Genomic DNA, 24991 nt, shown 5'->3' on the forward strand with positions numbered 1-24991 from the left:
TAACACTATATAATAAATACTGAAGGCACCAACTGATTACTAAACAGACATTTTATCTTAAAAAAATAAGTATTAATGTTGCTTTTAGTCACACACATTGTAGCATGCATCCTGCTTAGTTTGAGGGTGAAATTAAAAGAAAATAAAATTCTATATTCCTGTCGTAACTTGATTGTTTCACTTCACTCACAGGCGATCTGACCAAAGCCCTGCAGTAAATGTGTCGAATGGGAACACATGGATATTAAAGATAGAAAGATAAAGATGTTTCTGACAACATTTTTATAGAACATCATTAGAGATTGATAACAACTTCAGTCATTGATATTTTCTTTACTAACTAAACATAACTTAAGACATAAAACATTAACTTTATACAGTTTTAAATATGCTGGTACGATTCAGTACAAAAATAAAGGCAGTGAAACGTCTCCACACACAAACACCATCGGTCACATACTCACATCAAACACATGAATTCTGGGTGAACCAGTTTGGCACTCATAACAAACCATGACTTAGAAATACTGTATGTTAACGTGTTTCTTTGTACATAAGGACCACAGTGAAATCTTGAATCATGAATCCTTGGATGCTGAACAGCCACTAGATGGTGCTTTGGATCCACAGGAGAAACTCAAAAAAAAGGTCACAGAATACTTTTAGATGCTGGGGCAACTCTTCTAGTTGTTTGAGTGTTTTGATCAGCACATTTAGAGCAGGTGCATGCCAAACATCTTCACTGATGCCGGATTTATTCATGCTTTAACGTCCTTTCAGAAAGCAGAGTAGTCCACATGGTCTCTTGCTAATGATACCAGGATGTCCGTGGCAACTTCGCCTTCTCATTTGCACCTTTTTAGACAATAAAAAGTGCTCATGTTGGCTGGAAAAGATGCATGAAAGAAGAAAATCCCACAGTTGGATGTCTTCTCATGGCCATGGCTGGTATTTGGACAAAATGTCCACAGCAAAATGTCTTATAATTCCCATATACGAATACAAACTCTCTTTCTCTCTCACACACAAACACATAGACAAAAACATACTCAGTTCTTTTCTTGAATTGTTTTCTGCTCGTAAACACAGCGTGTGCTAGGATTTATCCCCTTGTAGAACCTAAATTAAAAGACAAAATCTGTTAGAAATCAGATTTTATAAAACAAAACTATTTTTAGTATGCATGTGTGCTTGTTCATGCAGCACATGTCTGCGTGTATGTCTGTGATTAGATTCGTGTGTCCTCTGCATTAGTGATGCTTACCTACCTGGTTGCGAGCTTTGTGGGATTTCTGCATCAGAACTCGCCACTGGTCGTATAGCTTCATGGACATGCTGCTACAGCCGTAGGCGTGTTTCCGCACCCAGCCGAAAAACTGCTTCAGCTCCCTGCGCAGGGTGGAGTTAGAGTCCCCGCTGGACTTTGAGTCACAGGAGCCTGACATCAACCGCTCTGCATGAAGGGAAGAGAAAAAGGGAGACGGGGAGAAGACTGGAGTTAGACTGGTTTTGGTGGTCTGTAATAAACACATCTAACAGCAGCAGTGGTGGTAGTTCAGTTAGCTTTTGCAGGTTTAAAAGTACTTTTGCCTACTGCACACTAGAACAGTGGCTCCAAACTGGTGGGTCATAGTTTAAAAGTGTGTTGTGTGTTCATTCTAAATGGACCGCAAGTGACTCATGACCATGTCAAGTTTGTGAAAAACACACTTTGAGATACAATTGATTTGCAGCACAGAGCTTTGAAGCACAGTTTCCTGCTGCAGAGTGAGGAAGGTTTTTGTTTTGTTTCTGTTTTTTATCAACAGTAACTATTTCATTGTCCTGTTCTTCTCCTTCATTTTTTTCTTTCAAAAATAAGAATAGGCCTAAAAAGACCACTGTTAATCCTACTGTTCAAGGACCATTGAAAATTTGAAAATCCAATGATAATTTGTATTTTGACAGTTTCTGGCTGTGATAAATAGTGTCTTAATTGTGATTAAATTTTTTTTTTTTTTTAAATAACGAAACATTTTAAAAGATAAAAAGTCCCCCCCATAGTCTCCTCCATGTTTACTGTCTATGCAGTTTGCTTCCTCTTGTTTGGTGCTGCAGAGAGCGTAGCTATTCATTGTTGACTATGTTTATGTCATTGAACTTCAGTATCTGAATGAGCCCAGACTAAAAATGTATGATTATAGTAAACATGTTTGATTTTGTAAGAACGTCAAGACAAGAATAACACTTACGACAGCTCACCTTACACCAAATGATCAAGATAAAGGGTTGCACACACAACTGAGATGAAACTCTGATTGCGATAGTGGAAATTTGGATACAACAGTGAAATCGCTTGAAAAGCTGTTTCGTGTAAGGCCAGCATTAGTTAAATTCCACAAGTGCAGAGCAGAGAAATAAGAAAGTAAAAAAGAAAGCCCAACTGTGCAGTAATGAAGTAAAGAAAGCAAAGAAGAAGAGTGTGATTGCGCAAGATCTATATGTTCTCTATGTGTGTGCCGGTGTTACATACACTAAGAGCCATGAAAAGTTCAGGCATTGACACACTAACTGTGAGGGCCTTTTTTCAGTCTGGTAGTTTTGCCAAAATTCATGGGAAGTTCCTGGAAACCCTTAAAGAAAATTTCAACTTTTGTACATCCCGTGTTCTGTTTTCATAGTTGTGGCCACCTTTCCTCGAGTTATGATAATATTTTACTCAGACATGTCATTGTTAAATCTGGGGAGGGAACAGCAGCAGGTAACCACAGCTTTATAACATCGAACGAGCAAACAGCAGGAGTTATATTGTGTTCAGTTTTCTTTTCTTTATATTTTTTATCAGTTCTTTGTGGAGTCTTTTGTGTTGCAACTGAAACATTACATAATCAAAGTCTGGATTAACTTCCGAATGTTTTGTTTGGCAATGATTTGATTTAGTTTGGACGTGATTTTTGATTTGATTTGATTTGACCAATGCATCTGCCGTAAATAAAACTGCCAATGCAAAACAAAACAGGCTGAATGAAGGGTAAAATAGTGTAAAACAGCACAATTTTCTTCTCCAACGAGGCAGCCAGTTTCCATTGGTGAGAAAGCGCTGTGGGACGTGTGGTGCACCATGATATAAAACAAAATTTAGGGGCACAAATTGCCTCTCAAAATGGATGAAAGGCTTCCAAAAAAAAAACTGAGATCAAGAGCAAGTAAATTATTATGAGTCGTCCCGTGACTGTGTGCACTCACCACTGTGGGGTGTGGATGCAGCAGTGGGATGGCTCCACTCGCTCCAGATCCCAGCTTTGCGAGAGCCGTAGATGCCCACGGGATTACAGCGAACCTGGAGAAAATACACCATTATGGAATACTGACCAGATCAGAAGTACACTGAGGACTAAATTATACTGCTTTTATGTACAGAAATAGATAAGTTCGTATCTAACATTATATATGTCCCTGCCCGCACACTTCTGTCCTCCTTTATGTTGGCACAGATGGCACTTCACACAACAAACGAGGCAACGGTGGAGGAAACTGTAATAATGTAGCTTTTATCAGAGGCAACGTTGTAGAGGGCGTTGGTCTCTGAGGCCAGTAAGTACACTGCAACATGTGGACGGAGAATTCTCTTCATTACCTTCGATGGGGCCATCTGTCCATACTATGCATTCATTTTATTAGTATTTGTTGACATTTCCTGAAAACTTTTGGATCTGGAAAAAACTGAGCAGTGGAAATGGAAATCACAGGGACGGTGCCACGCAGTTCAAGTGAAATACGACTGTCGGAGACGACAAAGAAGAAAGGGCGCAACAGAACGAATTGGAGAACAAATTGGTAATATAGTGAAAAGAATTCTCCGTCCACATGTTGTGATGTATTTAACTGCCTAGCGATGTCTGTCATCTACAAACATTGATGTACCATGGATGTGGGCTCGTTCATTCCTATGAAAGTTGCTCAGTGGTGCAATAAGCGAAGAAAGCTTTATAACAGCAGTATGAAACTACCCGGGTGACCAGCACTGCTTCCTCATCTCTGGGCCCATAGAGCAAGCACACTAGAGGTTTCCGCTGGCCGACCCAGCTACTTTCAGTTTAGCCTCCTGCTAACATGACTGGGGATAAAAATTATTTAATCTTAATTTAATTATTTAATCTAAAATCTGTAGACTTTCCAAATGTTATCGAACTGAATGCATTAAATCCTGGTAGTGAAATGAGTCATTTCAAAAGGGTTGTGATGCTTGAAAAAAATGTATCCACTGACGTTTTTTTTTTGCCATGTAAATCAATGGTAAAATCTGTTTGGGCCCAGTGGCATCACATTTAAGACTTGGGAGTTGTAATTTTACCGTTTGGTAACTACAAAAACTGCCGTCAAAGCTCGGTGCGCTTCCTGGGGGCCTGTCTACAATTTTGCCTCCATTAAAAGGTACTTTATTACCACCTCCTCAATCATCACCTCATTTGTTGTTGTTGTGAAACTTTTGACTCCGTACTCTTAGTGCCATTTATTGGCTGTATTTATGCTATCATAAAAGACCCATGCAGGTATCAGGGCAGTGACATTTGCAGCATTTAAAACACACGTCTATTTTCTTTCTTTCATACATAAAGGGAGTAGAAAGTTGGCCAGTATACACGCAACTAGACCATACTGTACCTGTACAAAATACACTGTTCCAGGTCTCAGTCCAGCCAATCTACAAGAAGTCTGATTCCCGACGTCATCCATCACCTACACGAAAAAAAAGAGACACAAACAGACGAGTTGGAGGTCCGACCGCAGTATTAAATACCAATGTGCATGAACTAAAACACAGGGCAGAGTCAAGATGTAGAAAACATAACCACAAACCATGTACAGACCTAAGCATGCATGCACACCACATTGTTTAGTGACTCCTGATCAGTATGTTTATGAAAATGTTTTAATGTTTTCGTGCCCACTGGGTAAAAATCTGCTCTCTATTACTTATTACAGAACTGGATACGCTGAGAAACACACACAGGAGCGTGCGCAGGTACTCGACGCATACAGGACAGCAAAAATAAAGACAGGCGAACAGATAGAGACACAGAAACGCCCACACACTGCAGTTAATAATCTTGTCTAATAGTCCCCACTTTCTCTCTGGCATTCAGTCTGTAAACACTTGTTAAGAACGACTACAACAGAAAGCAGAACATGGAAATTACAGGCATCAGAGGGCTAATGATGTGACGTGGGGAAGCCAAATCGGCATAAGTTACTGCTGAGCGTCTTTACAGCCATATTGAAGGCATTAACAGCTGAGATGTATCCCTCCATTCCTTAGCATGACCTCATGATTAGGGCCGGTTCAGAGGGAAAACGGCGTTTTGTTTTCACCACCAAACCCTTAAAGCCACTTGGATTCAAGTCTTGTCTCCTTCGAAACGGTCTCATCCCTCCGCCGCCTCACTCCACTCCCCTTCTTTTCTTTTTCCACTTTGCGAGCAAAGACTTGCTTATATTACATCTGTGTAATTCCCCCTTAATTACTGGAGAATCTTCACTCGTACCCAGAGGACTCAAATGATTCCTGGGAAGCACCATCTGCACGGCTGAAGGTTTTACACTGTATTTTTCATTCATTAAAAGTTTGAACGGAGGTATACACAGTGGCTCTGGCCTGTGTTTTTCTCCTGATCAAAACCTGACTTCTAGATTTATGGCTGATGAAAGTTTTTGAACTGTTAACCCATCTGGCAGAGGAGGCCTCAATCAAACTAGATTAGAGGTGATTACAGCATTAGGATGAGAAACAGCTGGGGAAGACCTGCACTGATGGATCTGTTTGCGCGCAAGAGACAAAGAGAACACATTTATGTGTTTTATAACTGCATGTCCTTGTCCTTTACCTTCCAGTCTTGGCTGTCCTCCAGTCTGTAGCGGATCTGGTATTTGGCCTGAAACAGGAAGTCTTTGAGAGCAGGCGGGGCCTCCCAGCGAACACTCAGCTGGTCTTCTAACTGTCCGACACGACTGACAGTCACACCTGATGGAGGGTCGGTGGTCACTGGAGGAGGAGGAGACAGAGGACATTAATGGGTAAGAAGAGCTATAACTATGGAAGTACGCAAAAAACTCAACCGATTCAAACCTGTGAAATATGAAGATTTACTATTTCATGTTCTCAAAATTTAATATTTTGGTTTTTGACTTAGTAAGTGAAAGCAAGCACTTTGAAGACATCACCTTGGGCTCTGGGAAAATGTCCTGGGTATTTTTTTATATTTTCTAAAATTTTGTAGCCCAATGCATTAATCAGTTAGGACATACTGAGTGCCACTTCCTTTTTTCTTCTTTTTATTCCTTTAAAGAACACAGTCACACTGTGTCTAAACAATTTACTTTAGTATATGCAGACAGGAAAGAGGGCTCTTTAAAGCAATATGAATATGTTCAGGTGGATACTATTTTTGTATATCTCTTTCTTATTCAGTCTCTCTCTCAAACTCAGCATGGACAAAATTTAGTGTGATGTTCAAGCGCTGCTTGGACAGAGACAGACTGTGTTTTGTGGCAGCACGTCCTTGCACCTTGACGGCAAAGAGGTCAAAATTAGCACATCCACCCAGGTGTTGTATTTCCATCACTGCAAATCCGAGCCGGATTCGAGCTCCACTATGTTCACCTGCCAGTCTCTAGCTTTGTCAGTTGTGTGGTGCTGAGCAGTAGTGTACATATTTGTAATAAAAACAGCTGCCTGCTGCTGGAAATTAGGTTGATGAGAGCGATGAGCATGAACCAAAACAGTAAAGTTGCGAGCGGGAAAAAAAATTATGAGCTGAAAGACATTCAAATGCTTGGTACAGCTCAGGGGAACCTTTGAGTTGGGTAATATTTTTCTGTTAGTTAGTCACTTCAAGTGTCTGCTTTACACAGTCATATGATCCAGTGTAAATATAAAGATATCAATCAGAGCAAATTAAAACATTCATAAAGATAAGTGTCTTTAGAAAAGAGTGTGTGTATTCATTACAAGATAACCCGCTGGATATCAATTTCTTTTTGAGAAGAACAGTGTGTGACTATAATGTCATAATAAGTGCAAATGTTAAACAATGATTTCATGAGAGGCACAAACTGGGGTAGTTTTTAATTTATTGCAGCTATTAACAATTAAATTTCTATCCCTAAGAACTTAATGATAAACTTCTGGTGGACAGATGGCCCAGATTATCATTTTTAGCCAAAAATTCATAGCTTAGGGGCTTCTTTCTACACTTTAAGGTTACGTTTGCCAGGTCAAGAAATCCACTCAATTCAAAGCGGTAGGAGTGATGTCTTTATGTGTAACAGCTCATTGAAGGATTGTTCAGCGTTGGCGGAGGTTTGTGGTCTCCGGGTGCCTTAAAGTTTCTGAGGAGTTGACTTGTGTGAGCTGGAAGAGGCTTTTTCATCTGACAACGATTATCTTTTTGACAAACAAACATGTGCTGACAGACCATTATTTTAACTTTCCTCACGTTTTGTTTTGGGCTTTTGAGATCGTTTCAATATCAAGTTCAGTTCCTTTACATAATGTCATCCCTTACCAATAAACAAACAAGCTGAGCCCAGGGGAAAGAGGAAGATGGGAAAGATTCAGTGGAGGGGAAAAAGTGGGAGTGACATGAGAGTTTTAGAGGATTTGTTTCTGGTCTCCAGTGTTTTGGAGGAACCGGAGACTCTCTGAACTAAAATGTGTAACTTCAGACGTGTCACTTTGTATTCATGAGTGGAAAACCGATGGTGGCACGCACATTCATCTGTCTTAGAACAATGTTTATTTTCAACACATAAGTGGAGAGTAAAACTAAGAAAACTAAAGTTTTAAAGCGATGGTCAAACATCTTAATACAGTGTTTGCCCAAAATGACTAGTAAAGGACAATAATACAATTAGATAAAAGAACAGAGTGAACATTAACTCATAGTAATTGAAATAATTGATGTACTTACATTTATTTATATTTTTTTACCTGTGTTAGCATAGGACTTAATATTGTTTTTAATTATTTTAACTATATTTATCCCTGTATCTCGAGACCAAAATTAGTTGTTGTTTTTTTTTTTAATTTTTATTATTATCTCTGGATGACAAAGTTGTTTTAATTATAACCAAGTGCATCTTAATTGATAAAATTCAGATGTGAGTCTACTGCCCTGCTCTCTGATTGTTAAATGTTTTGACTCAAGCAAGGATACCTGACGCAAATCCAACAGGACCTGACCGGTTAGGCTGTGATAAATATTCTGATAAATATTCATAAATGATGTTCAGGTTTGGGTCTGGCTCGGCCCATTATAGCTCTGCTGTCTTTGTTTAGCTTTGTCTTGTTCAGTGCTGGGATTTAACACATGCCTGCAACACACAGGCTATGCCATGTAGTAAATGTTAACGGAAGCTAACATTAGTTAGCAAACAATGGAGGATGTCAAAGAAGATATTTCATCCCTTAACGTTACCCCTAACCAAGTGTACTTGCTCGGGACATTCTGGCTTTTCCAACTAGACGCAGCAAACTGAATGTCAGCGCTGCTCGAAAATAGATGAAACAGAGGAAGATGGTTTTGACGCTACAACCCTCCTACATTATTTCATATAAAGTATGAAGTTCTTATAGCAATTTCATAAGCTTTCTATTTGACAACCATTAATTTCAAGAGCCTGATAGCAGGTTTTATGATGTCTTATTTGCTCAATTGATAAATATGAATGGCATTCAGATATTAATTTTGAGATGACAAGATACCCTAATACAACATATATGATTTGTGAAGGCAAATATTCCAATAAGCCAAAATATCTGAAGATAGCAATATAATTTACTCTAAAAATTGAATTACAACCTTGACCGCTCTTGACTTCAGTAGAGGAGTTATTAAAATCTTTTAAATGGTACTTTGAATACAGAATAAAGTCACGCGCCAAAATGAGTTCCTATACATTATGGGCATTAGGCAATAAAAGTCAATGAGACATGTCAAATTACAAATGAATCACCGTTAACATATGTTGTGTCATCCCTCAACATATCCTCATCTCAGACAGCGAATACAAGTTGCCTCAAGTCTCTCGGTTCAGAGGGCTCCCCGCGACTCAGGAATGCAGAGAAAACTGTAGGTGTTTCCGCCTCGCCTTCATAACTGATTGGACATGACCGTAGTGACTCACAGCAGCTCCACGCAGGTGTGGTTGCTGTGTTTTATGACCTGCTACTGTTGTGGAAACTGCTCGCATGAAAAGAATGGCCAGGGCAACCTGAGCGAAACACAACCCACACACACACACACACACACACGACCAGAAGCCGCCCACACTCTGCCTGCCTCTCTGTTTCTATACTGTTACCAGGCCCTGCCTTGCCCTCGGGGTGTGTAAACAGGTGTGTGTGTGTGTGCATACATTAGTGAATGGAAAAGGGATTACAGTTCGATGGACGCTTGTCTCCGTGCTGGTGATGTGTTCGCCTCGGAAACTCAATAATGTTTTTCCTCTCGGTACATTTTCCCGACACTGTTAGGAGCGTGTTGAACCAGGTGAAAAGCTCCAAGCTAATCAGGTTGTATTATTTCAGGTCCAAGTCTTAAAGCCTCAAAGCCCAAACTCCTCGGGCCTCAGGGGTCTGCAGGCGGCTCGGAGACGGGATTAGGCTCGGGGATCAGTTTGGAACATTCCAACACTACATAAAAGGGGTTTAGCGTGCGTTTTCTGTGTGTGTCTCTGTATGTGTGTCCAGTGAGCATGAGTAAAGAGAAAATGAGCTCATCAAAAGAGAGGGCGTTTCCATTCGTCACACACCTACGCTTGTCCAGGTGCGTGCATGCATGTGTTTGATAATGAGTGAAGGGAAGAATTTTGATCTTGTGGTCCGTTTGCTTAAACCGCACTAAGCTAGGCAACGGACCTCATAACAAAGCTTTAAAAGGGAACGCTGCTCAGTTCCTATCAGTGTAAATCTGGATGAGTACTTGTGAACAACTTTCTCCAAAAAGCCAGAAGACAGATCTCAAGCCAAAGTCCCGTCTATAGGAATAAAAGAGATGGGTTTATGAAGTGAAGTGATACTCTTCAACATTCAAGGACGCCAATTTGAGGCTAAAGCTGAAGTCATTCACGGTTCCCAACCAGTGGGTCACAAGATAAATCTGAGGGGTCGTGAGATGATAAATAAGGGCAGGAATGAACCGCTTAATTTACAGTTTTACCCAATGTTCCCCTCAATATTTAAACTAGCTTAACTCCAAACTGAAGCTCTGATATATTTAGTTTTTTGGAAACTCCACTAGAATTTAAAATAAAGTTCTGAGTAAATCCTCAGCACAACGTTTATTTCTAGAATTTAACTACAGCTAGCCTGGCCCTGTGCAAACTTGCTACCAGCCAAGAGCATGTCTGGCATATAACGCCCCTTAAAACCACAAATTGTTGTGATTACACCAAAAATTTTTCGGGTGATTAAACTAGCAAGATACAGCGTGTTAATTGCTAAGCTTAAGATGTGCTGGAAGGCATATTTTTAATGTTTTGTCTGGGTCTTTACCCCCTGCTTACATTCTCAGAGCTCAGCTAAGCTAATCACCTCCCATGCTCTAGCTCCAAAGTTAACACAAAGACATGAGAGAGATATCCATCCTCTATCATCTAACTCTGGGAAAGAGAGAAAATTCAGTGTCCTCAAAATCAACTTATACTGATATTAAAAAAAAACAATCCGTCAATTGAGCTAAGAGTTAACTTGGTTAAAGTTAACATGATAATTTTAGCTGTATTAGTTAAGCCATGACTGAAAAAGAAGAACCCATTCAAGGATTTTCTTCTGTCACAGCCTGGTCTCATTCCCAGGGTGTCAAAAAATCCCGTTTGGGCCAAGGACATGAAACACACCGGGCTTTCAGCCAACCCCAGAGTAAACGTATCTATGTCATTGTTAGATGTTCAGAGTAATGGATGTCGTATAAAGACAAAGACCACGCAGGGACGGTGGGAGCGGGGGTGAATGGGTCCAACAAGCACAGGACTTTTACCCAGGAGGCCGCTGTAAGTTAGTTATTTCGTCATGTTAATCGTCACGTCAAAAACATGCCACGTGCAGCTTGCAGCAATAGTTACATTTTTCTTACTTTTTTTCTTTTTAAAGATTTTTTTGGCTATTGCCTCTATGATATAGAACAGCTTTAGCATAAAATCGCTGAGAGAGGGGATGATATTACAGCAGGTTGGAGTTGAACCTCCAGCCGCTGTAGCGCGGACACTACCTCTGCACATGCGGTGCCTGCCCTACAAGGTGAGCAACGGGTGCCCACATACTTACATTTTCCTGTGGCTGGGAAGCATGTTCATGTGTTTCAGGCAGAAAGAAACTCTTTGTAACAAAGGGGAAAATTTTGTAGTCACAAGACTGTGTACCATACCGCAATTCGCAGCTTAAAGCTAAATTATCCCCAACTTTAAGGTTGTCTGCACTTCAGCACAGAATCGAACAACTGCAGCTCGGAGCAGACTGCACTTTTCTGTAGACATTGCATGGCAGCTCACTACTACTTGGTGTTTTTGGCTTTAGTTGCATTAGTCGAATTACCTGACTAACAGGTAATTTGACTATCACACTATCAACCACGATCTATTAATAATCCTAACCAAGTAGTTTTGTTGCCTAAACCTAACCTCAGAGCCCCTTTAGTCACGTGAGTCGACGCACACTCACTAGACGGGGAATCTCATCGTCATTTTAGTTGTTTTAATACTATTCTTCCATTAAAAGGAACAGTTTCAGTTATAGTTATAGAAGTTTGTTTAGCAACAAAAAAAACAACTTTTCAGTCATTTGAGGGTCATAGTGTCTAACAATAACAATAATTCTTTAATGATGTGATACTGCAGTCGTTTCTGAGACGGGTATCGTACCATGAAAACCTCCTATTGTAGCAACCATACATTATATAATGTAGACCCAAAAATTAGCAACCACTTTGAAGGAGGAGAGAGGGGGAAATTCATCACTGATTTAACTGCTCACAAGTCGTAGACTAACCTGTGACGAGGGGTCGCAGGTCAACACCGCTTTGTTCTTGTTACGGGCCTAAAAGTCTGCTATCCACTGTCCTATGTTATAGCCCGGGGGTCATTGACACTGGGATCTAAGCTCTAAAAAAACTGTTAAAGAAAGAAGGTCAAAGTTCTTTCCTTCTCACACTCACCCACGTCTAGGATGTCGAGGGTGATGACATCGGAGGTAGCCCGGCCCAACTGGTTGGAGGCCTCCACCCAGATCTCGTAGGGCGTGAAGAGGTGCAGGTCCCGAGTGATGCTGCAGGAGTAAGGCTGCGTGTGAGTGTAATCCTCACACTCCTTCTCCTTCCCATACCACCTGGGAGAAAAAAACAAAAATAATCAAATAACTCTCGAAAGCATCGATATCCATGAATAATGCATTTGATATAGAATTTATTGTATAATGTGTTGACAGTTAAGAGTTTATTTGGCAGCAGTCAGGTTATTGAGTCCTTATTTAAAGTAATCTGACTGCAGATCTCCGGCAGTTGGCTCGCCTGCGGGCACTTCATGTCAAGTTATTTCCCTTTTGGTGCTTTTAAATAGCTGATTGAACTATTTAAAAAATGTTAGTAGAGCTTACAACCCATCTGAAAGTCATTTTTGAAAATATATCGTTCCCAGATGAAAACCAGTTTGCCTAATTCTCATGAAATTTGACTTTCTACGGACGAAGGTCTTTCACCCTCTGGCGATCTCTGATGTTATTTCTCTTAAAATAAGGTCTGCCGAACAGATAAGGTATTTTGTCCTGTTTCCAGCTCCACGTTAGGTTGTTTCTGAGGCTGTTTAAGACACGTCAGCAGAAAAAAACATCTCCTGGAATATGTAGATTTTGACTGGAAACATTCACAATAGTCTCACCATGTTGGATGTTTAACTCTTTTTTTCACTTAAAGCTGGTTTTGCTCAGTTTTCACTCCCTTCTTTTACATGTGGCATAATCACTAGACTATCGGAAAGAATATTTTCTTCTAATTCAAGCAGTGTGTGTATGTTGTCTGTGTGTGGGACTAAAAACGTTTCACCTGCGTGGGGCTGGTTTTGCAGCAGTGCACACTTCGGCAAGCTCCGAGTGCACATTCATACTTTATGATACCCTGAGTGCATCTTTGTAAGAATGCAGAACAAAAACCATTAATCATTTTGTTTTTCTGAAAATGAGGAGTTTGACTGTGTACTAAAGTTTGGGCTAATTTTATTGTTGAACTGTGGAAATTAGGTAAGTTAAACTGAATAATACACAAGTATAAAGGCATGCTGAAAATGATATTCATGTTTTCCAACAATTTGTATATTTCGTCTCATACCTATGTACAGGGAAACTGATAGTCTGCTTTGTAAGCCCATTTGAGCTGGGCATGACGCCAGATACTACATTGATTTCTTAATACAGAGACCCCTCCATCTGAGTAGATTTTTGTTGTCGGACATGATTTATTCCATCTAAATATCAGAATATTTAAGCACTATTTAGTTGTACATATGATTCAGTATAATGTTATGATGGTCAATTTGAGAATTTATTAGCATCAGATAAAATGCATTTGAAAATCTGCAGGGAAGTCTAGACCCAGTTGCAGCTGTGTCAGCAGCACAAGAAACACAAATCTAAGTCCATCTTTGTCTATAGATAATTAAAAAAAAACAACCTGTGGTTTATCTCTTGGGATTAAGGGACAGATTGGGTTAATAAACAACTTTTTAGGTTACAGTTTTGCCAGTTTATCCAGAAATTGATACCCAATACAAGCTGACAAGGACGCGCATCGGGGCACACAACTCTTAGTGTGATGCAGGAGGAAAGGCACCACCCCAAATGAAATACAAAGTTGTTAGGAAATACAGTCTGTGTGCTTTGAATTAACTGAGTAATGACGAAGTATGGGTGTAACTTTTGACGCAAATGGCATCAATCATGTTCAAATGGTTAATCTTTAATTTAAGGAAAAAGCTGATTTTCAAACAGTGAATTGAATGAGATGTCACAAATATTCTCTGCAATATATCTGTAGTGTGTGTGTGTGTGTGTGTGTGTGTGTGTGTGTGTGTGTGTACCTGAGTTTGTACTTGAGTGTGTACTGTGTGCTGATGTTAGTCTCTCCTTTTCCTCCTGGAGCCCAGCTGCAAGTCAGGTCTTTGGTGTTCCTGGACCAGCAGGTCAGATTGACCGGCTTCTCTGGAGGCACTGAGACAGAAAGAGGGACAAATGGGGAGAAGGGGGGACATAGGTGAGACATGAGAGACATGGGGTGAGGAGAAGAGAGAGAGCAGAAGAGAGATAAAGAAGATGTAGGGTCACTGAGGGTACAAAGTTACCTTCAGCCATTACTTTAGCCCCTTCCTCCTGAGAGTAATTTACCCACCGGTGATGTTCCTTAGAAATTGATGTATTTTTTCTTAATTGGTGTGTGTGTAGGGGTGTGTGTGTGTGTGTGTGTGTAGGTGTGTGTGTGTGCGCGTGTGTGCGTGTGCGAGCGCTGTCTGATTTGGTCAGACTCGGGATCCCTGCCAACATTCCTCTTCTCTCAGAACACTGGGTGCTCAACACCAGTGTCGCACAGAGATTAGGATCCCGACTGCATCTGTGTGTGTGTGTGTCTGAGAAAATGTAAGCACGTGTTTCTTCATGGTTACGTATTTGTCATTTTTCATCTCATCACCTTTTCCAGTCTTAGAAATGCTACGTTTTTTTTCTGTCTATGGAAACTGTAAAAGAAAAAAGGAGTTACAAAGATAGCAAAAATGGTGTGCGAGTTGTGTGTGAGCTCATGTATTTCTATCTATGAGAGGACCACTTTTAGAGTGAGGCTACATCGTACTTTGTTAAAGGGCTGTTTGAGAGTTACCGGATGCGTCTAGTGTATTACGAGCATTGCTTTAACCGTCATACACATTGGTGAATTACAGTAACTAACTCAGCAATAAAGAAAATTAAGTGTATTTCCCATAATATCAAACCATTTCTTGAAGCCAAGAACTGCCCATGGAGAAAATAAGGTTATTACCATGGGTTAGCACCATATTGACAACATCACCCGATAAAGTTCACTGTAAAAAGCTTCAAACATTTAGGGATTGGCAGTGCATTATGTAATTTAATGCAATGCCTGTTTAAAACATGCCTGTTCAGAGCGGGCTGATTGCTTGGCCTCCGGTAGTGCTGCTTGCAACCTTCTCACACTCAACACTTGGCATCTTTGGGTCCTGAGAAATACATCCGACCTGACATAGGTGCTTCCCTTAGCAATGCTTGTGTGTGTGTGTATGTGTGTGTGTGTGTGTGTGATTTATTTGCTAACTGTTTGGGACTAGGCTATTTCCAGAAACAAAAGCGTTCATCATTCTGAAAGTTACATTGCTGATGCTTAAATTATGGGAGTTTGTTGCAGAGTAACATCTCTGGTTCATCCGGTCTTTCTTTCATGATCTGCTCTTTAATATACTGTAGCGATGGCGAGCGAGCTGTACCCAGCATGCTGTTCAGCAGTGAACAGTTAATCTCAGTCCCCTCTTAATTTACTACACAGTGGGCTCACACTCGAAACTAGAGCTCTGATTTGGCCCAAAAAACAGTTTCTGTACGAGCCCAAACCACAGGAGCAAATTCAGGCCTAATTAAAAACCTGAATTTCTACTTAATAGACATATATTTTTCTAATCTTAAAACAAGTATTACAAGTTAAAGGCTGACATGTTTCCACTTCTTCTTCTCTTCCTTATTCCAATAGTCTATCGTCTCTGCATGACAGGTTCGGCAGAGTCGGCTGTGTCCCTCAGTGCGTCTCGTTTTCCTTCTCTCTCTCCCACACGCTCTATCTCTCTACCCGGTTCTCCACTAAATTGTTCCATTGTTCTGTTGATTTTCAACTCTTTTTGTGTCTTTCCCTTTTTATTCAGTCAGTTAAAACTCCTTCCATCTATGCACAATAACTGCCAATTTCATAAAAAAACAAACAGCAACAAACAAACAGAAAAAAACTTAACAGCTAAAAACGCTTGAACCTGACCTGAAGGCCATGGGAGTGGTAAGAAATTACAGCCCACCACAGCCTTCAGCTTGGCGGGTCAGGCGCAGTTGGGTTCGGGTAGAGAAAAAGAGCACTACTTAACACTCCCTACTTGGGTCCTTAGTAATACACCTCCCAAATGTGAAGTGGATGGGATAAACACTTATTGAGACAATCAAAAGAGAGACAGAAACTCCTTCCATGTTAGTTAGATGCTGGACCTCATAAGTATAGAACTACAAACGTGTCTGAAAAATGACCCGTGCCCTATGAGTGCGAGTAATGGACCACACAGGTGGTCAAAGTGTCTCACAGTCACACACTCATAGAGGCCTCTCACTGGCCTGAAGGCAGGAATACTAAAAATAAAATACAGCCACAGAGACACTTTAAAATCTGCCCACTACGTCCTTGTTGTTTTATTCCTGTTTCCTTTCCACTTCTGCCTTTTATTTACCCTTTTCACCAAAAAATTAACCAACAGGGAAGCAGAGACACACACTAAAATTGGTGACCAAATACATACACTAATAAAATGACAAAAAAAACTCTCTAGATGAATCATATAACCATACAAATAACTTCAACTTACTCCCAACATAGAGGCAGGAGCCGGCCAGGATGTGTCCCTTGTGGTTGTGACAGACCAGGTTGTCGCCGGACGTCTGCCTGGAGGCATTGAGGCTGGCCAGCGTCACGCTGAGGTTGGTCGGGCTTAGCACTCTGTACAGAGAGCTGGGCAGCTGTTGACCGTTGAGCGTCCAGAACAGAGAGCTGGCGTGGACGCCGAGGTCTGGGTGGACCCAGCAGCTGGCCGTCAGGTTGGACCCCATGCGAAGGACGGGGTCCTGGGGGTAGATAACTGCCACATCTGGAGGAGGTGGACATTAGAAGAGGACGGTTGATGAACACTTTAGTCAGGTCAGTTCACTCGTCACTTAAACTCAGTTTGTAAAAGCAGCTCCGTAATGTCTTCTGTGGCTCTGATTGGACCGCTCTAAAGTCTAGAAATTTAGAAATTAACCCTGATGATGTCACAGTGAGGTGATGTCATCAAGGTTATGATTTAGGCTTTAAATTTTGGACGAAGTCCTGCATTACAAACTGTGTGGAGTTTGATCAGTGTGGGTGATATAGAGGGTCTTATAAAGTAAAAGATGTTGGATTCAGTGTTTCTGGAACTTGACCTACATTAGCGACTAAAAATTAACATATCTCGGCTTCTTACTTTTAACCTTTAACTTATTTACTTATTTTTCTTTTTCAAATTTATGTTAGTGAAAAAAAAAAAAAAAAGGTGAAAATCAGTACGCATTTCAGCCAATCTAGACTTTTGCAAAACATACCTGAGGAGGGTGGATCAGCTCTCAGTAATCTCTTTTTCAAGATTTGCCACCCTAATTATTACATTCATGAGCTAATATTTTGGATCCAGTGTTGGGGAGTAACGAACTTAATCAAACTAGTACTTTAACTACATTTTGTAGTAGTTTGCTGATTGTTCAACTACATTGATATTTGCGTAGTGATTCAACTAGTTAATTTGTGTGTGTGTGAATATGTGTGTGTGTGTGTGTGTGTGTGTGTGTGTGTGTGTGTGTGTGTGTGTAGTTAATAACTGAAACTAAAAACAATTTTGTACGGAGCCTGGAAAAGGACATGTAGGAGAGAATAATTGAAGGTTGAAGAAATAAACTTTTGTACAATTTCGAAAAACTTGACCTGTGAACAAGTGGGCATTTTTCAAAATAATTTCATTTAAATGCCACTTTGCACTTGCGTGTGACTTTTTTCTATAATATTGTGTTAGAATTTTGTGTCACATTTATTGTCAATTTGATCATTTATTAACAAAGTAGTTTGATCTACTCTTTCGGAGTATCTTTCCAATCTAGATTTCTCCCGAGGTAGCTTGCAAAACTATGCTCTCACGCTAGTTTCCTCAACTCTAGTTGGATCGTCTAATTCAGGAAAAGAACAATAACAAAGGGAAAATGGATATCTTGAAAATGATCGCATGAATTATGTGGTTTGTTGCATTACGGTAAAAAGGTGATGGTGGTGGCAGTTGACAGATGGTGGAGCAAAAATAATCCTTGTTGATGATACTGTGACAAACCTATGGCAAAAAAGGTGAGGAAACCACTGTAATCCATTACCTGTAGCAACAATTATGTTTCTGCTGGTTGATTTTTATGTTGTAAAATGTGTAAAAAGATGAAAATCCATATAAAAACTTGAGACTTGCCCACAATTTTTTTTTTAAAATACTGTTAAGCGAGCTTCTTTAGGGATAAAACATGCAAGCTTGTCGTACTGCTGTTTGCTTATTTTTCAGTTGTTTGGGGTTTTTCATCCTGACAACAGGATAACAGAACAAACTAAACTAAAGAAAAGATGCTAAACAAATTAGTTCTACTGCAATTTATAATTTTTTTTACTTATATTTTGCATATTTGCCTTTTTGTCTCGCTACACGTGAAGCAACAGAGAAGGCCCAAAAATGAGTAAAGAATAAATACAGCAGTGGAAAAGAGATTTGGAGAGTTTGTTTCTTCAGACTGGAGGATTTTAAAAAAAAAAGTTGTCCACCTAAGTAGACAGCACTCTGAAAACATGTGCGTTGGTTGATTTCTGCACAGAAATGACTGAGTGGTGAGTGAGTGAAACACTTTGTCAGACCACTACAAATCCGTGCCCGGGGCTGCATCTATTCAGCTGCCAGCCACCTTACACTGACAGACACTGTGTGCTCCTTTATGGACGAGCCGCCTTTGAAGAAGTTAATTCAACTGTAACTGCACACACACACACACACCAATGTCAGCAATCACGGCTTTGACACAACACCTCCACACATTTATGCACACACATGAATACAAACAAACACGTGCACAGAGGGCGGTTGTCTTTGTCACCAGATACAGCGGACATAAAAGGGGCCGTGATTAGCCAATAATGTGCTGATCCAGCTGAATAACAATCAGTGTTTATGTATTCCAGGCGCTGAGGATGGGGACATTGCCCCGGAGTGAGTGTGAAGCCCCTTTACACCCCTTCCTCTACAGCTCAAACACTACAGTGATCAGCACAATTACTGCTGTTTATTGTCTCTGCTTGACACACTCACTGGAGGAAATGGCTTGTAAAATACTATTTGTTTGGAGAGGCTGAAGATGCTTAATGCAGCTCTGATCAGGGCAGGGGATGAGTTTAACCCAGCGACAGTATAGGATAGAGTTAGGAGGTCTCCAGTGACATTTTTGGCTGATTTTAAGTCTTTGGTAGACGGAAATCTCTTTTTGTCGGTCCTCAAAGGTACATGACACTATTCTCTTTCTAAAGAACTATTCACCTGACACTCATCAATGCAACAGTTCAAATAAGCCATAACTTTTCTCTGTCTTCTGCACAATAGGCGCACATGTGGAACATTTTGAGGGGCCAGTGTGGATGAGCCAAGTTGGAGAAGTCACGCAACATTTAGTGACAATGAGCCGTGCCAACACCATCTGATAGGAGATCGAGGACACAGAGATAGATGTTTATTTTGTTTTTCATATCGCTTACATATTAGGTATTTAACTGATGCTGTTATCTGGAGAGAGGAGAGATTATCTAATGTCAAGTCAAACTAGGCAGGCAGGAGCGTGGGACATGTTGGATATGAATTTCAGGTTAAAAATAAGATTTTTGAGTGTCTCAGGCCCTGTCTAAACATATGAAAACTTTTTTGTAAACATATATTTTCCTCTACGTTTCATCTATTCAGAGTTGTAGGTTACTAAACAGGATGTTTTATCAAATCGCCTTCCAAGGTACAGATTTTTTTTCCAATATTTCTTATTTTGGAAACAATGGTGTCATCTCCTCGATTTGTGCATGCCCATTTTTGCAGTGTAATGGGCATATGCTACTAACAACAACAACAATGGAGGACTCCCAGTTTGTTTACTGTGTCTAAGCACTGCCTGGTGTAATGAATACTTTACACTTAAACTTGGTATTGCCGGACTACTGATGGTCGCTGTCTGTTTTTGCTCCACCTCGGTGTCCGCAGTTTAAGGTCTACCTGAAATGACGGATTTGGATCAGGCTCGGTCAAACCAGCAGATGGTGAGACACTTTACAGAGAGGGGTTGCTGTCGATGGAAATCGAAGGAAAACTCTTGCATGTCCAGAGCATCACTCATGTGTCTGAATGAGCTCCAGAGATGAGATTTCCAGCAGGTGTCTTTAAAAAGGTTAACATTATCGTGTTCACTATACTACCTTTGTGATGAGGTTGACTGTGGAGGGAAACTAACGTCTGCAACCGTTTGGAATTGTTTTTTCCTTCAAGTGTGGATGATTATATTTTTAAAATGAAGGCCGTGTGGACAAAATATTTTTTTTAAATGGAGCAGGGAAAAAATCTCTTTTCAAAAATATCTGTGTATGTGTAGACAGAATCAGGTATTTTAAATTATAATATCCAATATAAAAATCTCTTTATATGCCAGAAGTGTGGACTTTAGTCACACATTTTATGACTTAAGACTCCACTGGACAGAATCAAAAAAGACTTGCAACTCAATTTGGACTTCAACACCAGTGACTTGTGACTTTACTTTGACTTGAGCCTTCACTTGAGCCTTTTGACTTGAAAACACTTAATACCTTACCCCAAGTCCAAGGATAAAAAGTGTATTTTTAAAAAATGTGCCACAACGTTAACAATATTCATTCCCTGCAATTCAGCACTTCATACCAAAGATCTACTTTGTTTGAATCAATCCAACAGCAGCCAATCAAGCTGCAGGAGAGAACCATCAGGACCTTATATTACGTGAGTTTGAGCGCCAGATGGAAAAAGTGATACCAGTACAGCGTATTAAAACTCCAGGTGGTTAACAAAAAACAAATTGCAATATGCAAAACATGCATTTCGAAAATTACAGATGGAGGCACAACAACTTCCAACAAACGTGTTGTAACATAGAAATTTTAAAAAGCATTCATGATATTTGTAAATTATTCCTCTGTTGTTAAAATGGTATAACATTTTGTGAAGAGCACATTATGACCTGTTTAGGACTTGGGACTTGAGTGCAAAGACTTGAGACTTGCTTGTGACTTGCAAAGCAATGACTTGTTCCACCTCAGTAATATGCTAACAGGACACATAAACTCAAACTTTATGGGACAAACTAAAAACTAATTATATGTTGGTAAGTAAATTCCACATTTAAACTGTTTTATTTCTGTGGTATCTGTAAACCACAGCACACAGAGTGAAAGGGAAGCACCCTCCATTATTACGGTGAATAAAACAGTAATGACCAATTAGGCCCTATAATAAACAGCAGGGAAGCTTATGATCAAGGCCTATTGTCTTCTGTAAGCCCCTAAAACTATACTTTCTTTTATTAGCGCCTTTCAAACAGGATGAATAACAGAAGATCCTCTCTGAGGAGCTGCTCTCTGCCAGCGAGCTCGCTATAAAAAACTAATCCAGCCACTTAACTGTGGAAGCGGACATAACTTTGATTTATTTACGTTACTGTGCATTAAGCTGCTGGTTAACATTCTCCAAAACCCGAGCAAATGATGTCACTGTTTTGTTGCGGTTCGTAAAGCCCCCATGCTCCCCATGTGTTAAACGAATTATGGCCTGACTTGTTGAAATTCAGCCTCTTGGGAGATGAGTTCTTTCTCTGCAGGGATAACAACCCATATACTTCAGCAGGAGCACATCAATAACAGGAGGTGTCAAGTGGACAAAAGCGGAGTTTGTGCTTTTTTTTCTTAATGCATCCAGGAATCGACCAGAGTGGTTTCAAGTAAGCGAGCTTTTATTATGTAAGAAAGTGTTGCATTATTTCACATTGGGGACACATTTTAAACACAGTATTGCACAAGGAAAGATCACTGTGATTTTTATGTGTTCCTATATGGAATTTACATATTTTATCCTCCTATGGAAACTTTATATCTTTGGTACTCTTAGTGACCTACATGTGATTTTATCCTCTTTAAAATCACTAAAATATGGATGTAATGTTATGATCAGGATTTGCAGTTTATATACAGTGTTTGAGCTGACTAATATTCCTCTAAATTAGCAATGATATCCCATATGATATCTCTGTAATGTTATCAGGGCTTGAAGTGTTTGCATTTACTTACAACCTTCTTAAATAGTGCATCTTTAAAATCACCATTTTATTCCTGTAATATCCATATAAAAGGTTGTAGAATCTGTTTGCCTTGATTAACACCCCTCTAAACAAGTATATTTTATTTAATATTATTATTTAATTATTGTTATATCATTATTGAGGGTTGTAACTTATGTTTGCATTGACTAACAGCCCTCTAAATTAGTATATTTTCTTTAATTTTACAATTTTGTTCCAATCGCATCCATAGGATTATAGTATCTGTTTGCATTGACAAACAACCTTCCAGAACAGTATATTTTATTTTTGATTGCAATTTTTTTTCTTATAATATTCATATCAAGGGTCTTAATTTCTGTTTGCATTGACTAACACCCTTCTGAATCAGTATATTTTATTTATATTACTGTTTAATTTCTATAATATCCATATGAAAAGTTGTTGTGTGTTTGCATTGACTAACAAGCTTCCAAACCCGTATGCTTTCCTTAATTTTATTATTTTTATCCCTGTAATATACATATGAAGAGTTGTAATTTGTATTTGCATTAACTAGCACCCCTTCAAAACAGTATGTTTTCTTAAATGTTATTATTTTATTCCTATGATATGCATATGAAGGGATGTAGTTTGCATTTGCAGTGACTAACACCCTACCATAATGTCTTTCAATTGCAGCTGTTTTACCTTTAAATGTATGCATGCCAGAGCAGGACGATGTCACAGAGCTGTTTACAGTCAGTTCTTTTGGTGACACATGGACTAATCTGATCTTAGTAGACCAAAAGGGGCAGCCTGTACCCAAACCCGTCCCCAGCGAGACCTGGACTTTGCGCATCGATGGACATCTACGTGCAACTTACGTGTGGACAAGGACAGCACGCCGGGAGTGTGCAACGTGAGGAAAAGCAAGCAGAAATCCAACACGGCTTTCATTTTCCCCCAGTTTCAATGTCTTGATCCCTCGTCCTCGTGTTGTTGTGATGTCGCCGTTTCTCCTCCTCGATCCTGGATAGAAATTACGCACAGTTGTGGAAAGAGGAAAAACAGCACGGGGTTCAAAAAGCTCCGGATTTTATAAGCAAGACAACTCTCAGGAGCGCACTAGAAAAAGTGTGACCCGGTGGAAAAAGTCCCCCTGTGAGAAGCCATAAGGCAACACGTCCTCAGGAAAGGCTGAACGAGTGAGTATACCGCGTCCTGTTTGCAGTCTTTTCCCTTCTTAATGCTTCCTGCAGCTAAATCATACACAAGTTCATACTTTCTAAGCCCCTCCTCTCTCTCTTCCCACACAGTCGCCAGTCATTTCCCCCTCTTTCCGTCCTTTCCCTGCTCCTTTTTTTCAACCTCTCCCTCTTCAGTGATGGGTAGGGGAGTCAGAGCCATTCACTTTCACTGAATCACTGTCTGTTTCTTTCCATGCCTCAGGTCTCTGCTTTACTGTTTTCCACCATAGGAGGCTGTTGAGTCACTGAGTTACCGGAAAGGAAATCCTAAAGTGTCTTTATCTCTTTTTCTTTAAATTTCTTTGTCTATGTAGAAAGTGACACACAGACCCCTTTTTTCACAAACAAAATCCTCTTTGTACCCACTTGAATTATGATGTTTTCTCTTTGAATTGTCAGTTTTGACTCAGACAGAATATGCACTGACAAAACTGTATAATGTGTTGACTAACAAGGATAAGCTACTGTCGCCTTAACATCCCATAATTGTCAATTTATCTTAAGGTTCTCTTTTTGTCAACACAAAGAATCAAATGACCCCAGATGTCACTTTCTTTTCCCTGTGAGGACAAAAGTTGCATTTGTAAACAAATGAAATAATTACCAGTGCCTGCTGAGATCTTTTTTGACCTTTTGATTTTAACAATTCACTTAACGTTTAAGTTGGATTCAGTTAACTAGAGCATGATTTACAAAGGTTCAAGCAAGACACTTTTACTTTTTAAAAATGAAATAACACATTCCTAGTCCCATAGGTGAAATACATTAAATTTTATGAACATAACTCAATATCACAAATCACATATGTGCCTCAAGGGGCTTTGGAATATGTAGTTTATGACACCTTCTGTCCTTTTCGACACTTGCATTGGAAAAATTGAAGAAACCACAGGAGAGCACCAGGGGAGGAATCGCTCTCACAGCCAGACATGCTGTCAAATGCAAAGGAGAATCCATTAGCAATAAAAATGCATTCTTGCTGTATTTAATGCACTCTGGAGTTGCTGCTATGGTTTTCCTTTGGTCTGGAATCACCAATGACCTAGTATTGTTGCTTCTGGTGGCTAAAGTTTGTTCTTTGAGACATTTGTCGACTTGTGCTACAAATTATACTACTGTTAGTATTTAGCTTGGTTCTGCACTTGTGAATTTTTGTGTTTAACTATGTCTGGTCCAGACAAACTTCAGGTAGACGTCATCATACAAGTGTTGCACAAAGATATTTAGCTCTCGATAATCCTGAGTTTGACTAATTTACTATTAATTCTGGAGAAATTAAGAGTTTTTTCAAACAAACATGTCAGTCCACAACATTGTTACCAAATCACAAATATTGAGACACTTTCTTATGTTTTTTGTTTTTTTTTCTGTGATCAGCAGCTATATAGCTTCTTGTGTTGGTTGGTCAGTCAGTCCACAAAAATTTCCCCACCATTTGGTGGCCACAGTTTTCGCCACAGGAAGTTAATTTGGTATGAAAGTTGAGAGTGTGTGTCTGTAGCCGCATTAACACTGCCTTTTTAAGGCGGGAATATCACGCCATTATGCC

General features: G+C 39.9%; 1 protein-coding gene across 2 annotated transcripts; it reads right to left on the reverse strand.

Annotated features, from left to right (window-relative positions):
• Window positions 1-267: 267 nt before the first annotated feature.
• Window positions 268-23570, reverse strand: crlf1a (cytokine receptor-like factor 1a). Of its 2 annotated transcripts, none has more exons than XM_042501495.2 (9): window positions 23080-23570; window positions 16648-16926; window positions 14104-14233; window positions 12192-12361; window positions 5865-6022; window positions 4645-4719; window positions 3226-3319; window positions 1265-1453; window positions 268-1119 (listed from the first exon to the last, which is right to left on the reverse strand). In XM_042501495.2, exons 1-9 carry the CDS (start codon window positions 23150-23152, stop codon window positions 1103-1105), a joined length of 1185 nt encoding a protein of 394 aa, XP_042357429.1. In that variant the 5' UTR covers window positions 23153-23570; the 3' UTR covers window positions 268-1102. The 2 variants fall into 2 exon arrangements, with proteins under 2 accessions (XP_042357429.1, XP_042357428.1); XM_042501494.2 differs by having other exon boundaries at window positions 1269-1453; window positions 23080-23565.
• Between the last annotated feature and the right edge of the window lie 1421 nt (window positions 23571-24991).

Source organism: Plectropomus leopardus, chromosome 14 (genome assembly GCF_026936395.1).
Source record: "Plectropomus leopardus strain MGB_pleo_1.0 chromosome 14, ASM2693639v1, whole genome shotgun sequence".
Taxonomy (NCBI): Eukaryota; Metazoa; Chordata; class Actinopteri; order Perciformes; family Serranidae; genus Plectropomus; species Plectropomus leopardus.

What these genes read in the sequence shown, in the direction of transcription:
- crlf1a (XM_042501494.2), bottom strand. Translation starts at nt 23,152, where the DNA reads ATGAAAGCCGTGTTGGATTTCTGCTTGCTTTTCCTCACGTTGCACACT. An exon ending in AGGACAGCCAAGACTGGAAG is followed by an intron (nt 4,720 to 5,864) that starts GTAAAGGACAAG and finishes TTTTTCGTGTAG; the next exon opens with GTGATGGATGACGTCGGGAA. An exon ending in CCCACAAAGCTCGCAACCAG is followed by an intron (nt 1,120 to 1,268) that starts GTAGGTAAGCAT and finishes CTTTTAATTTAG; the next exon opens with GTTCTACAAGGGGATAAATC.